The 15,600-nt window shown below is 44.0% G+C and overlaps 1 protein-coding gene across 2 annotated transcripts in view; it reads left to right on the top strand.

Moving 5' to 3' along the window:
• camkmt (calmodulin-lysine N-methyltransferase) overlaps nucleotides 1-15,600 on the top strand; it is a 158,345-nt gene that overhangs the window by 364 nt on the left and 142,381 nt on the right. For both annotated transcript variants that reach the window (XM_060072883.1, XM_060072884.1), the window contains exons 2-3: nucleotides 10,229-10,398; nucleotides 10,611-10,675. In XM_060072883.1, the coding sequence (XP_059928866.1) occupies nucleotides 10,229-10,398; nucleotides 10,611-10,675 (235 nt within the window). The remainder of the gene's footprint in view (nucleotides 1-10,228; nucleotides 10,399-10,610; nucleotides 10,676-15,600) is intronic.

Below are 15,600 nucleotides of genomic sequence, written 5' to 3'. Positions count from 1 at the left end.
GTGAATACATCCTCCATCTGATGGCAGATTGAATCATATTGACATACATCTACAGGCTCTTACATGTGTCATACAAAATGAAACACATTCAATACAATGTTTGTTATTCAGGGGACACACACGTCGGACTTTGATCGATGCATAAATGTTGATCATGCGTTATAAGCACCTAACACATGACATGATGTTACCCTAAAATCGTAGTTATATATTGCAGATAACGAATACCAATATGACATTATCATCCATACTGATTGAATAAGAACTTGATTGCAATGTATTCCATTATCAAGTGTGTTTGGCAAGTGCGTCCCGTGGATCTTATCTGATGTGTTCCTCACTCTGTCTCCATGACTGGGAGCAGGGACTGTAGCCAGCTGGATGCAGAATCATTACCATACATGGTTACAGAAAATCCTTCGCTGCCATATATATCTCGCAACAAAGCTGCGCAACTTTTATTAAGCGTAATCCGGAAATGATAATGATATACTCCACTCCTCCTGGTCAATATAGATTAATTGTTATAAATATGTAGACAGTGTTTCAATATGTGTTTAATTGGTAGAAACAACTCCTTTAACTAGAACTCAGAAACAGCTTAGGTAGGTCGAGTTTCTTGTTACAAGTTACTGGACATCGGAAGGATGAATTTCAGAGGTAAAATAAGGAGTTTTGACTGGATAAATTATCCTGAGAAGACGATGCGCGATGCTTCCTTGTACGCCCCCTCCGGGGACGTACCGGTGGGGGCGTACACTGCTGCGAACTCTGCCCTGCATCAATTTCCACCGGGCGCGTAACGGCAGCGTAGCGGCAGCGTAGCCAGCCGTATTCACGCGAGATCACGAGATCACGCGATAGTCCTAAACCTAATGTACTCACCTTCCACTCCCAAAACTACTGCAATTAAACGCCAGGCTTTGTCGACTCCTTTCTGACATTGTCCTAAAAAGGATGATTTATTTCATAAATTATTTTATGTTGCTCCACGTTCGACAATCAGTCTCTCGTCCTCCATGTTGCCGACCCTCTGGGACCCTTTGATTGATTGACTGCTGACCTGTGCCGTGTTCCGATATCCATACTTCCATGAGTACACTTAAACGAAGTACACTATCCGCACTTACTAATGGCGCGTTTCCACTGCAGGGTGCGGAACGGATCGGATCACAAAGGTGCGGATCGGGTCGCGTTTCCACCGCCAAAAGTGGGCGTGACCCGGACTTTGCCGTACCCGTTCCGGCCTCGTTCTCGGGACTCCTCCGTTGGGGTACCGAAAACGAGACGAGACGCCTGAAAGGGTCCCGGGAAATTCTAGCTACACACCCCCTCCGTTGATTGTTCGACAGAATCATCACTTCCGGCTGACGCGGGGATAAAAACAAACAAACAGTAGCCTCGAGGTATTATTCTTTACAATTAACATGTCGCGTAAAACGCTTGCTTGGGCGAACAAGGAGTTGGAGACGTTCGTCTGCATTCTTGGGGAGGAAGAAGTTGTTTACGATGTTTACGTAGCTGCTGCGGCGATCGACATCCGGCCTACCACAAAGGGTACTGTCGGCAGTGGAAACGCGACCTCGGAACTGAGCTGGGCTATACCGCCCCCTCCCTACCGCACCCTTGCGATCCGATCCGTTCCGCACCCTGCAGTGGACACGCGGCATAAGTGCGCTAATTTTCAGATGTCAGTGTTGTTCCAAATCGAATACTCCGTGATGCGCTAACTGGAAATTACGATCACGACTGCCGCCGCGGCTCCTCCTTCCGCTACGTAGCTAAGATGGCTGCCGTTGAGTACGAAAAGTGTACATCGCCACACACTTCGCAATTTGACTGTTTTGAGTACACCATCCGGGTCCTTTCAGTACACTTATTTTCGCCAGATCTGAATCGGAACGCCCTACGTACTCAAACTTAGGCTAGTAAGTACGGATAGTATGGATATTGGAACATGGCACTGGTGCCACCGGTCATGTCGCAGTTGTGATAGGCTACATGAGCTGAGTATTGTTTTATTTTGAAAATTGACCGGATGCTCTATGACTTCTACTTTTTCACTTCCTGCCCGGCTCGATCTGCTCTGTTGAAATTGACGTGGTTCAGCAACGGCTTGCGTCAAAAATAGAAGCGCTACGGAACGATAGCGCTGCGGCACGGCGTGCTGCTCCTGGGACGCTGCTGAGACGTACCGCAGCGCGCCCGGTGGAAATGGGTTCATTGATTAGAGTGGCAGCGATCAGCAGCGATGACTGCGGCACAACCGTTCCGCAGTGCTTACATCCCCGGTGGAATTTATAAATGAGGAAGACAACAAATTCCGCAAATTCCCTCCCTGTTTCCACAACTTTGTCGTGCTCTCTGCACGACAAAGTGGCGGAAACAGGGAGGGAATTTGCCTACGCATCTTTCACCGCCGGTGTGGGTATCGGATTTGACTCGGCTGCCAGATCGACTCGGGGTCCTAGATGCACAATAATGACGCACTTCCTGTAAACACTGTCTTTTAAATGCGCATGCGCGTTTCATTCATTCCCATGTTATTCCCAAGTATTACCAATCTCCTTTTGTTTTCTAATCTATGAATAATAATCGAATGTACAAATTATTGTTGCCTAGACTTGGGTTATATATAAAAGAAGAATCGGTTAACACCATTCACTGAATGGGGCGATCCACTTTATTTCCAGCGCTCCCAACACAGAGTCAAAACAGCGACCCACACGCAGACACTTCCGTTCTCCTCCTTAAGAATAAGAGTCCCTAACAGGAACTGGGTTACATATGCATTCATCAGTGCTTTTAGAAGTTTTGTTTGGCTTTGTTTGTGCGAAAGAACGGGCTGCGTTCAATGAAATCAAAACCAAAACGGATTGAGCCTTCTTTTTATGTCCATAATTGAGCCCCGTTTATAAACAACCCATCCGGGTTTTGTCCGTTGGCTTGTTTCGATACGTCAAGTGTCGATATGTCATCTGTAAGCGCAGGACCCCGAGTCGAACTGGCAGCCGAGTCAATCCGGTACCCACACCGGCTACAACATCGTGATTTATAGAAAAAGATCCATGCTGAAAAGAGCATGTGCTCGCTCATTAAAATGCTGAATCAACATAGCGTTCTATACCATTTTATTAGTGAGGAAATTTTTCACAGATGTGCAACTTCTGATGCATTAGTTCACATTTGGGTTTACGAATGCAGACATTTTGGGCATGTTCTCAGATTCTGAAACACGGGTGTGCGAATTTGTTTTGCACCAACTGCGCTGCAATGATTGTAGCAAAAGTGTCAATTGCATGACTCTTTGAAGTTGTGATGCATAGGATATAGGGCTGTAACGATACGCGTATCGAAACCGAAATCGCGACACTCAAAGCCACGAACCTGTCTCGCGGTGTGAGAAGGCAGAAGCGCGATATGCCCTTTCTAACTCTCCGGTCAAATTGTCAGATTGAAATTTGCTAATAATTTGTCTAAATAATAGTCTGCTAACAGCGCCCCCTCCTATCGATGCCGTAAGTATGCGACGAGATGCCCTCTCTGTGATGACAGCTCTCCGTGGCTATGGAGGATTGCATTTCTCCACAGCCGTCAAAGTCCTCATATGCGATATGAACGACATTTATCCAGAGTGGGCCAAGCACGAAAAAAATTGCCTGTGTGATCCTGTCTCTATTGTTTTGTGTGATTTGACTGGCAGTTTGTCTGCTTATAGGTCGGAATGAAGCGGCCACCGATTATTGACAGGATGGGTACTTTTTCTACCGGACTCGTTCGCTTCTTCACTAGACACACGCGCTACCGCTCACTCTCCTCGCTCGTCCACTCACTCGCTGACGTCACTCACACACGCATACGCACACTGCCATTCTCGCGCACACACATATGCTACTCGTAACACTATGCCCCGTTATTGCGACGTTCATGTTAGACGTTCATGTTTTTCCCCATCTATTGAAAGTTAGGCTATTAAACATGTTGCATTCTATACGGCCTGATTATGTCATTATTTAAGCTGCATAGTCTAATAAGAAGCGCTAATAAGGATATTTCACTAAACCAAACAGTTCAGGGTTTTTGCCTACCAGCAAAAAGCATCCTCCAACTGCAATCTTTGGTTATTTCTTTATTAATTTAGCTATACTTTAATAGTATTCTTTCTGTTCTCCCTGTTCAAATCTGTTCAGTGTTCCAAATTATTTGTTATTAAATGTTACATTAAGTTAATTGGTATATAAGTGTTGTTTGAATAAAATGCTTTTTAAATAAAAAAAAATCGTGGGATGCATCGAACCGTGGGTCAAAAATCGTGATACAAACCGAATCGTGAGTTTGTGTATCGTTACAGCCCTAGGATAGGATTTGTGCACCTGTAACACAGACTTGGAAACTCCTATTTTGTGTTTACAATGGTAGAAAAAATATTTACGACTTCAAGATTTCTTCCTTGCTAATTTCAAGGGAGTTTTTTCTTGCCCTTGTGGGGGCTTGGGTAAAGGGGGGTGTCATAAATATTTGGCCTGTTAAGCCATTTGAGACTGTAATGGTGATTAAAGGCTATACAAATAAAATTGAAATGAATTGAAATGTACTGTTACCAGGGGTGTAACGGTACACAAAAATCTCGGTTCGGTACGTAAGAAAACAAAATGCTAAGATATAAATGTGCTAGTTGTTCATAACACACTTTGGTGCTTTTAACAATAGGAACATTAGACAATACAAAGCTAGAATTCTGCTCGAAAAAATACAAATACAAGATTCTGAAATGTAGAAATAAAAATAAATAACATTGGCTCAGACTGTTTCTTTAAAAAATATATTTTCTCCATGGGCAAAATTGAACAATTGCAACACTAAACAGTTTCAAGTTGTTGCTCAGATTAACTTTTACTCATGCACTATATAGTGCACTTAAGTACCCAAAATTTGACATACGATGTACCCTACATGTTACTCCCGTATACCACAATGCAATGCGGTCGTGTTTTTCCGGAGGAGAAGAAGAGTCTCCGGCTTTCGTTTAGAAATGTCAACTATTTATTTGGGATTTAACATAAAATATTTAACATTCAAAATTAATTAAAAAAAACTTGAACAAGGAAATGTAACATTCAACTTCAATACAACCTCCAGCTTTCCTCGTGAGTGCCCGGTTTGTTTGCATGATGTGGGCGCATCTATCTGCGTCACACAAATACCCGGCGAATTTGCTGACGCAAATGACGTTTAGAAATGTTCAGCGTAGTGTCCGAATTCTCGTTTGTTCGTTTCCCTAAATAGTGCACTATATCATGAACACTATGTAGGGAATAATGAGTGAGTGAATAGGGAACGATTTCGAACACAACTACGGTGTGCGCAACTGCATGTGCGGCTGCAGCATGTTTCACACATGCGGTCCTCTACTTAATATGTCCGTATGGAAACTCGTTCGGTACGCCTCTGTACCGAACCGAGCACCCCGTACCGAAACGGTTCAATACAAATACATGTACCGTTACACCCCTAACTGTTACACATTTGTGACTTTAGAGTACACATGTAAAATAAATATTTACGACTTCAAATTTACTGTTACACATTTGTGACTTTAGTTTACGCATGCTAAAGACTTTTACTACAATAATACCTTCATACACAACTTCAAAGAGTCATGCAATTGATACTTTTGCTACAATCATTGCAGCGCAGTTGGTGCAAAACACATTCGCACACCCGTGTTTCATAATCTGAGAACATGCCCAAAATTTGTGCATTCGTAAACCTAAATGTGAACTAATGCATCAGAAGTTGCACATCTGTCAAAGATTTTCTCACAAATAAAATTATATAGAACGCTATGTTGATTTAGCATTTTAATGAGTGAGCACAAGTCCATCGTTACAACTGTTCGAATCTGCTCCTGCAAGTCTCAACTGTGGGGTTTTTCGCAGGTAGTTTTGCAACACGGCTAGGTGGTACATGTGTAGCAAAAGTGATTTGTATCCGTATGAGGCAGAGTGTCCGTGGGCGGGACAAAATTGCAGCAGTAACCAATGAAAGTCTCCGGCAGGGGGTGCATTTTTCAACTACACCGGGACCATCCAAGCAGACCATTAAAACACATTGAAGGACACCTGCGGCATGTTAATGCAATAATTTTGGGGGAATTCAGTTGAACTAAGTAATTTAATTTGACACAATGTAAGATACCCTACTCCGTCATGTAGGATGCCCTCTTGTCTACTTTCAAGACTCCAGAAAGTATGAGTTTGCTTGGATGGTCCCAGTGTAGTTTGAAAAATGGACCCCCTGCCGGTGGCTTTCATTGGTTAACGCTGCAATTTTGTCCCGCCCACGGACGCTCTGCTTCATGTGGATACAAATCACTTTTGCTACACTTGTACCACATAGACGTGCAAAAGCATCCGCAGAAAAGAAAAACAACAGCTGAGACTCGTAGCTGCAGATTCGAGCAGTTGCATCGATGGACTTGTGCTTGCACATTAAAATGCTCATTGAACATAGCGAACTATATAATTTCATTTGTGAGGATATATTTCACAGATGTGCAACTTCTGATGCATTAGTTCACATTTGGGTTTACGAATGCACAATTTTTGTGCATGTTCTCAGATTATGAAACAAGGGTATGTGAATGTGTTTTGCACCAACTGCGCTGCAATGATTTTATCAAAAGTGTCAAGTGCATGACTCCTATAAGTTGACAGGATAGGATTTGTCCACCTGTAACACAGACTTGGGAACTCTGAAAAATATTTACGACATCAAATGTACTGTTACACATTTGTACGATGGAGTATTAGGGCCACACGTGAAGAAAAAAAATATTTTTGCCGTGACGAGATTAAAATCGACACGTCGACTTTAAAGTCAACATGTCGACATTAAATTCGAAATGTCGAGAATAAAGTTTAAATGTCATGTCGACTTTAATCTCAACGTGTCGACTTTAAACTCGAAATGTCGAGAATAAAGTTGAAACATCATATCGACTTTAATCTCGACGTGTCCATTTTCCGTTCCTCTGTCAGCACGCAGACGCTCCGGGCATCCTCCCAAGCGTGCAGCGGATGAAAGCGAAGTTGTCATCCGCTGTGGTAGTGCGGCATTGCCATCAGTGGTTGCATTGACGGTTTTAGTCGCTATATTGTTTGGATGGAGGCCTATACCACAAACATGACCCCAGGGTTATTGCCGACTACTTCGTGTCATCCGCTGCACGCTTGGGAGGATTTTAAATTGAAATTACTCCTTTTTCTAATTTTAAAAAGACAAATTGGTGTCAAACCCTATAAAAGACAGCTGTGAGATGTGTTTGAAATGTAGTTCAATCAATGGCTTATCTTGCATTATTGGAAGACTTAACATACCATGCTCTCCGCAGGGACCGCGTTTTCAAAGATCGCTCTGATCTGCTTAGTGATCAATGAGATCGATGGGCTGTGGGCTGTGATTCGCGACCCAACTGAATTAACTGCATCAGTCTCTTTTTCCCATGCAGCAAGCTTTCTTTTATTTGTAATGTCTCCTGCACTAAGTGAGCCAAAAAGTAACTTGGTTTAATTCAACCTAGTTTATGAGCGTTTAAATTTTAGTGTTGGAGAAGTTTATTTTCTTCACTCTCTTTGCCATTTTAACCGTGAGGGAAAAAATACATTCACATGGTTGATAAAGGGATGCGTTGTAACTTGTGACCTCGTCCTCATCTTCAAACCGCTTATCCGGGGTCGAGTCGCAGGGGAAGAAGCTCCAGCAGGGGGCCCCAGACTTCCTTTTCCTTGGTAAGGGAAGGGAAGTATTTGACCATATATGGTTAATTGGAGGTGTTTCTAAATGCAAATGGCCTGAGCGTGCACGAGCGTGGTAATTAAGACCAGGTGGGATTTTTCAAGATTGGTTACTGAGTGCCTTGCGCAAATTTGATAAATACCGATTATTTTTTTTCCTTAAGTACATCCTAAATTTCATTCTTAAGAGAGAATTTAGAGCCACAGTTGATAAATGAGGCCCCGGGATATCACAGCCATCGCTGAGTGCGCTTGTGCCAGCCGTGTGGTTTGATTGAATTGACCCCCCGGCCCCGCTACATAAAATGCATTAGAATGCAATTTGCTGCAATGTCCAGTTTTCCTAATGTTATCTGAGCTATTGACTGCACACTTGCTATAGAAGCAGACTGATAATTAATATGGTTATGTGAATCGAAAGCAATACCACTCAGTTAATGTGCAAATTTATGAATCAGACATGACATTAAATGTTGCGGCTTGCTGGCCAGGCTCAACCTACGACTCAATCATGGTGAGACGAAGTGTAGGAAGAAGGCTCCAGGCTGGCGCTGTGCAGGATGGTTGGCTTCTGGGTAAGTGCGTTTTGGGTTGAGTAAAACCGTTATCTAGAGTGGTTTTCCAACAATATTTTACAGCCTACAATTCTCATGCAGGAGATAGTGGGTATCCCCTGACGAACTGGCTCCTCACTCCCTTCCCCAACCCACAAACCGAAGCTTAGCATCGTTATAATGCTGTTCATGAGCGAGGCCGGGTGGTGGTCGAGCGCGCCATTTGACATTTGAAATCTCGATGGAGTTGCCTTGATAAGTCCGAAGGAATCCTTTTATATACACCTGAAAAGGTTTGCCATACTATCTGGGCATGTGCAGTTTTGCACAACATGGACCAGAGGAACGGAATTCCTGCACCTGCTCCCATATTGCCAGACAAGATGGATGCGCACACGGAGAACGAGGAGCATGCTCCTAGAGAGGTTGTATTGGGCGAACACGTGATGCAGCGTTTATTGATGACAGGTAAGACACATTATATACTTTTATATACCTTTACAATGCACAAATGTCAGACAATACTCATATTGCGCACTTCGGCAGTTCATTTACCAATGGCTTCGATTGTTTCTTTCTGTGACTGCAGCACAACATCAATAAGGACACGGGCCAAGCTCACTGAGCCGCAAACTGAGCCTGGCGGAGTGGAGCGATCACTGGAACCTGGGAGAGACTGGGGGACGTTGCTGAGGCCCGGCGCAGTGGCACTGGACCCACTGTAGCCTGGACAAGTCGGGGGACGCCGCTGAGGCTGGTGCATGGAGGATGCTGGCATTCGGCGCACATTTCTTGTGGGACTTCTCGCTTCCATCTACCACAAATGAAAAGAATAAATAAAGTCCATTTAAATTTAATTTTGGTCTCCTTTTTCGTTTATAATGAAGGGTATTGGCTTTAAGGAAAAGTAACTTTTCCCCTATGATGCCAGCAACCCTTTCGTCCAGGGACGATGCCGGGGGCTTCCCGTGCCCACTTCCAGTTATGTGTATACTATGCCGGTATTCTGAGATTCGGTTTTTGAGATTCAAGATACTTCTTGAAATGACCTTGGGGTAGAACTTACCTCGGTTACAACAACTGCCATGCAAGGTTTTCATTTTAGTTGGATACCCCTGTGCTGAGGCTTCGAAACAAAATATTCTTCCTGTTCTTTACTTCGGTAAGAGGCACTTCTATTTCACAGTTTATAAATATTGCTTTTTTTTTGGGCGTAGGCGTAGCCATTTTCCCGTTTATTGATAGGTCAGCAAAGGCTCCCTATATACTAGGAATATTCATTGATAAATTAGCATTGACCTTTTAAGGACTATTATGGGACGATCTTGGGAGGAGCTGGGCCCTCGTGCTCGCTCGTACATGCACGCAAAATTGAGTGCACGTTGGTATTTATAAGAAGAGTGCCTACAGGTGTGCGCCGCACGGTTTTATAGATCTGAATATTTTTGTGCATACTTAGATTCTGAGGTTTGGGCATACGCAATGTTTTAGGGAGGGTTTTACGCCGATTTTTATAAATTAGGCATTGTCTCTTCTGTTGATTAACAATGACTCAGTCATAAGATTACAACAGTAATAATGTCACAGAGTAATGTAACAGTGTATTGTAAAACTGTTAAAATCTGTGTATGTAGCAGTGGAAGAATGTAAAGCAAAAGGAATATGGAATGTTGTGCTTTATTTCCATTGCATACGTGATCTCAACATGCTCCGATCTGAACCAAATAATTTGGTAATGTTTGTATCATGTGGGCTTCTGAAAGGGCACCGGGCTAAAACATTAAGGGGATTCTTCTATCTGTATAGTCCAACAACCATATACTTGTAGATATACTTATTTATTTTCCATTCTCTCTTCCCATTCTCAATTCCTGTCAGGTTTTGCATCAGAAGCAGGTGGACAGTCCAGGGGTCAAGCAGGTATCTGTCCGAAGATTTGCAACCTTTGACCTTTTCACCAGGTCAAGAGTCGTGCCCTCTTGCCCTTCAGATGACCAGTGGGTGCAGTACCGAAGTGTCTCTCTACCAGAGTATAGTGCCTTGCTCAGGTGTGTGACTACAAACGCCTATGCACGTATGCATGCACGTGCATGCCCATTTGAAGGGAACCTGTTGCTAGTTTTGAAAAGTTGTACAATAACCATGTGTACCATGGTCCATGTGTACATGTGTTCAACAAATGTCTCAAGCTATCAGAGTGATTTAAAAAAAAACTTCATTGGTTTACTTGTATAATCTGATGTGTTTCTGTGCTGTTTAGAGATAACCTGGGACCCCTCAGAGTAAACGAAGTGCTCAATAGTTTCGACAACACCGGCAATGTCTGTGAGTACTTTTCCCCTTTTCTAATGTGTGTGTGTGTGTTTTGTGCACTAACTACACAGTCGTTAAGCCTCGTACCAGCTCAGGTTTGGTTTTCACCTGCGATCCGTTCTTATATTTCATTTCCTCTCGTTTTCAACCCAATTTCAAGTGGCTCTCCACTCTAATGTCAATAAAGGCATGCAAAGCACATACAATTTATTCAAGACAAATACAATGAAATGTGATTAACAATAATTTCTCCAAAAAATATATATACGATTTGATATTAGATAGGACTAATGGACTGAATGAATGCAAGTTTAAGAATAAACTTGATTAATCCGACTCGCGCCAAAGCTACATTTTCATTTCTCTGAATGACAATGCTGACAGCCAATGTGAATCGCTTCTTGAGGTCCTTCCAAACGCTGCACGAATTAACTTGCTCTGTGTATCAGACGCTCAGAACTGGTTGAATGAAAGGAATAGACAGAGGCTGACAATTGTGGTTCGATTCATCACTCAACTTTGACATAATGTGACTCCAACAAGAGTTATGTATAATACTGCGGTACTATTACTTCTGGATGACCGCCAGAGGAAGTGTTTCACATCGGATTAATCCTCCTCGCGAATGCATAGTGAGTGTCAACAAGTTCACCTGTGACCCCCAGTGCCAGCGTGCCAGACGTATATAATCACATGGGATTCTGGGCACGCTTCCAATGGAATCTCCTTCCACGTGACAGAGAATTCAAACGGTCATCCAGAAGTAATGGACCTATAGTTACGTACGTAGCTCTCGTTCTAACTCTCTATGTCTTTCAATGTCACAAACTTCATGATTGCCCATGGTAGAGGGTCCCCAAAGTCTTTATTCCTATATGCCTCTGATATCAGTCACATGCAACAGTCTCTGCTAAGACAGTGCAGATTCCTTCTAACACACACCATAATAGGCAAATTACTGATCGGTTTGGCTAATGCTGTGTTAACATACACTTCCAGTGCTCAGTGTGGAAAGGATAGCCTTACTTGCAGCCTCTGTCGAGTGATGGGTTAAACACAGCCAATTCAATGACTTGTTTCACATGGAACCAAGTCTATTAACAAAGCATTTATAGTCACTGATCTGACAGGGCTATCACTTTCATTGGTTTTGCTTGGGACCTTTCTGCTGTGTCCCCGCCACAAGGCAGGAAACAATAGTATGTGACCACATGGTCAGGTTACCAACACAATGGGTGGGAGGAGATAGCAGCCGCTTATTATCTAGTAATGAGTTCAAGAAGCACAATATAATAGGCACACAGTAACGCCACTGAGTCAAAGAGTTTCCACTTATTGGCGTTCTGCACCTGGTTCGAATCTGCTCTAGAGTTATGCATCGCCTCATCACGTTATCTCTCAGGAGAGGCTCTGGCCTTTCAGACGACAAGTGCACATTGGTAGGCTCTCCAGCTCTGCATGCCAGGTGCAGCCTTCTCATTGTGAACGGAAGTCCTGCCTTCTGGGGATGCACCTTATACTGCTGTGATGAGCTTTTGGAGGACTGGTAACCATGGCATTTCAGTCCTGTGTGACATTCATGCTAGCTAGGTGCAACCGACAGGAGGCTGTGGTTGGGGTCAGGTTGGTAAGGGCACTGTGGGGACACCTTGGTCTGTTCCTGTGCCTCTTTGGATCCTGGTGGAAACCATTCATCCGCACCTGGAGGGGACTAGTGCTGAGGTTGCAGACAAATGCCAGCAAGTTGGAGCAGGAGTGTGTATTGTACAGGGCGGCCTCTCTTAACTTGCAGGAGCAGAAGAATATCTCATTCCACCCATCGTTTAGCAAGGGAGGCTCTCATCTGTGCCTCATCTGAGTATAAGATCACCCTAATGAGAAATGTTTCCTGGTCTCGTGCTTGGGCTTAAATCATTGTTCTAGGTAAGATAGCTTCTGTTCCTACAAGGGGTGGAGAGAGGTACAGTGACCTGAGGTTCACCCCTGAATTGGTGGTCCCAGGTCTCATCACGTCCTAGCTGTTCAGAAACAATGCAGACCACTGGCTTGACTGTACTCCTGAACGCTATCCAAGCTTTCTGTTGAGTTGGGGTGAAAGGCTCTTGAAGCTACTCCTCACAGAAGCTACAGGATGCCTTGGTAGCCCTGGCCTCATCATCCTGCTGTCATCCTGGCTTCCGGCCCGTCCTGCTGAAGCTGTGTTACACCTGATGGTGGGGCCTCAACGTGTTGCCCCTCTAGTTGTGGCAGTCTGGATGCTTTTAGGGCTGCTTGTAAGTAGCAGCAATTCCTTGAATTTTAATCCGATAGACATGCCCCCATTGGCACCATCCTCAGCCATCAATGTGGCCATGCAGTGGCTTTAGAGTATGCAGTAAACAACTAAAGCTGCAGCAGCAGGATTCTTTGCTGTTTGAATTTGCTGTTTGCTAACAAATCTTAACCTAGACACATTGACGCACAGTCTGCTGTTAGTGATCTTCATTTACCAGTGTAACAGCAGTGCAGAGATATTCCATTTGCCCATTTCACAATAAGGCTTTGCATTTGTTCCTTCCACTATGTTTATCAAAAAAAGATTCATTTTCCAACCAGCTAGTACTACTAGCTAGCAGACTGATGTTATTTCTCCTGACAGCTGTCTGTTCGAGTGGCAAGTCTTAGATGGCTTAATCCAATCAAGTTTACCCTTGTAAACGCACTGAGTGCGTCAATGTTTCCACGTTATGGAATGTTTTGGAGCTAAAATCAATTACAATTTTCAAAAACAAATCGACCCTACTGCCTGCATGGAGTGGATTCATGGCATTCTGAATACAGTGGTGCTAAAAGAGGAAATCAGCTACCAATTCATATTTTGAACACTAATTAACAAGGAGAGAAAATAACAGCACTCTGCTTATTCGAATTACTATCATAACCATTGTCCTTATTTATAAAGAATGCAGGACAGCGGCATGCCAATGAGCCAATATAAGGAACATTTGCTGTAGACCTACAGCCCAGAATAAAAGTATTAAACCCCAAGCTGCAAAATAGGGTAACCCTGAGGGCGAGGAATCGAGGATGCATTCTTCCAATGAGAGTGAGCTTACACATTTAGAAACCAAAAAAAGTGCAGGAAATGAAACCAGTCCCACACTTTATTAAGGGAACACAAGTGTACAAAGTATATCAAAACATTAGTTCACTAATGCCGCGTTTCCACTGCAGGGTGCGGAACGGATCGGATCGCAAAGATGCGGTAGGGAGGGGGCGGTATAGCCCAGCTCAGTTCCGAGGTCGCGTTTCCACTGCCGACAGTACCCTTGGTGGTAGGCCGGATGTCGATCGCCGCGGTAGCGGCGATCGACGAATGCAGACGAACGTCTCCACCTCCTTGTTCGCCCAAGCAAGCTTTTTACGCGACATGTTCATTGTAAAGAATAATACCAGAGCCCGTCTACGAATGTCATATTAGACATTCTCTGATAATACCTTGAGGCTACTGTTTGTTTGTTTTTATCCCCGCGTCACCCGGAAGTGACGATTCTGTCGACCAATCAACGGAGGGGGGGTGTAGCTAGAATTTCACGGGACCCTTTCAGGCGTCTGGTCTCGTTTTGGGTACCGCAACGGAGGAGTCCCGAGAATGGGGCCGGAACGGGTACGGCAAAGTCCGGGTCACGCCCACTTTTGGCGGTGGAAACGCGACCCGACCCGCACCTTTGTGATCCGATCCGTTCCGCACCCTGCAGTGGAAACGCGGCATTTAAGAGTTCAATCTGAGAATCCAAGAGTAATGTAGGGATGGGAGCAAACTTAAAGCATGTGCAAAACATTACAATAACTACTACTTTTCAGAGTCACTTCCTCAAATAATAAACACATCCTGGGAACCAAAACAATCCCAAGCAATTCAAGTTGTATCAAACCCTTAGCTCTCAGAGCTAGTGGAGCTAATACACAGCTAAGTACGGTTAGCTTTACGTTGGGCAAAAAACCTTCATGAGCTAAAGCAATGAGAATCATTCAGACTACAATGGGATCCGAGCCCCTACTGCCCCATAAAGGATGTGACAACTAAGCCCACCTATTGACCAATGATTGGCGAAACCCCTGAACGTTTGGTAGCAGCAGCTGATTATCAGAACCACTACCTGGAGCGGAAACACTCACGGAGCAGCTGCTTGTTCTGAGGATTAGCATCAGGGTGAACAGGATGCACCGTACCTTACTTGGTACAAATGTTTAACGCAACACTGCCTTCCTGGAGAGGGTGCTCACTGCAGAGCCAATGGGCGGAGCTTGACCTAGTCCAGCTCCACCTCTCGGTCCAGCAGCACCCCTGGCACAGGTCCACCCCCTCCGCAACTCAATCACAAGCACAAGTTTAGGCAGCATCTAGCTCTAGCCACAGAGGGCGAGCTCGGTCTGGGCAGCGGTTGACTGCGGTGTCCAAGAGAGTGTTGGGCTTCTCAGACACTTCTAGGCCTTTCCGCCAATGATCTCTTGATACTAGGGATGGGCACGCACGAGTAGTAAATTGCAAACTCGAGTGATCGAATGAATTCCTCGAGGATCAATCGAGTACTCGTTTAAAACTAATCTATTTTTAGAATGCAACGCATCTGCAGCAGGAATTGGCCTAATGATGAACGGCAATATTACCAACCAAACATGTAATGCTTATTCTCAATCAAAACAGTCAAGAGTTATCAGAGTATTCATTATTTATTTTGGCAAACGTTCAAAACACATTTTCCTTGCAAAAATAAATATGCGTCTCACAATTGAAATCACGTCGAACAAAGGCCTGTAACGTGTTTTTTTTTAAAAAACGAAACAAGTAGCCTAACCATTGCAAATAATTTAAAGCTGCAAATAAAACGGCAGCAAATGAACTAAAAAAATACTAAGCGTTGTGATCTTCTATACACGGCCGGGAATCAGCTGCG

Source organism: Gadus macrocephalus, chromosome 15 (assembly GCF_031168955.1).
Source record: "Gadus macrocephalus chromosome 15, ASM3116895v1".
Taxonomy (NCBI): Eukaryota; Metazoa; Chordata; class Actinopteri; order Gadiformes; family Gadidae; genus Gadus; species Gadus macrocephalus.
The sequence above is the reverse complement of the archived record's forward strand: the minus strand, read 5'-3'. Positions and strand labels throughout refer to the sequence as shown.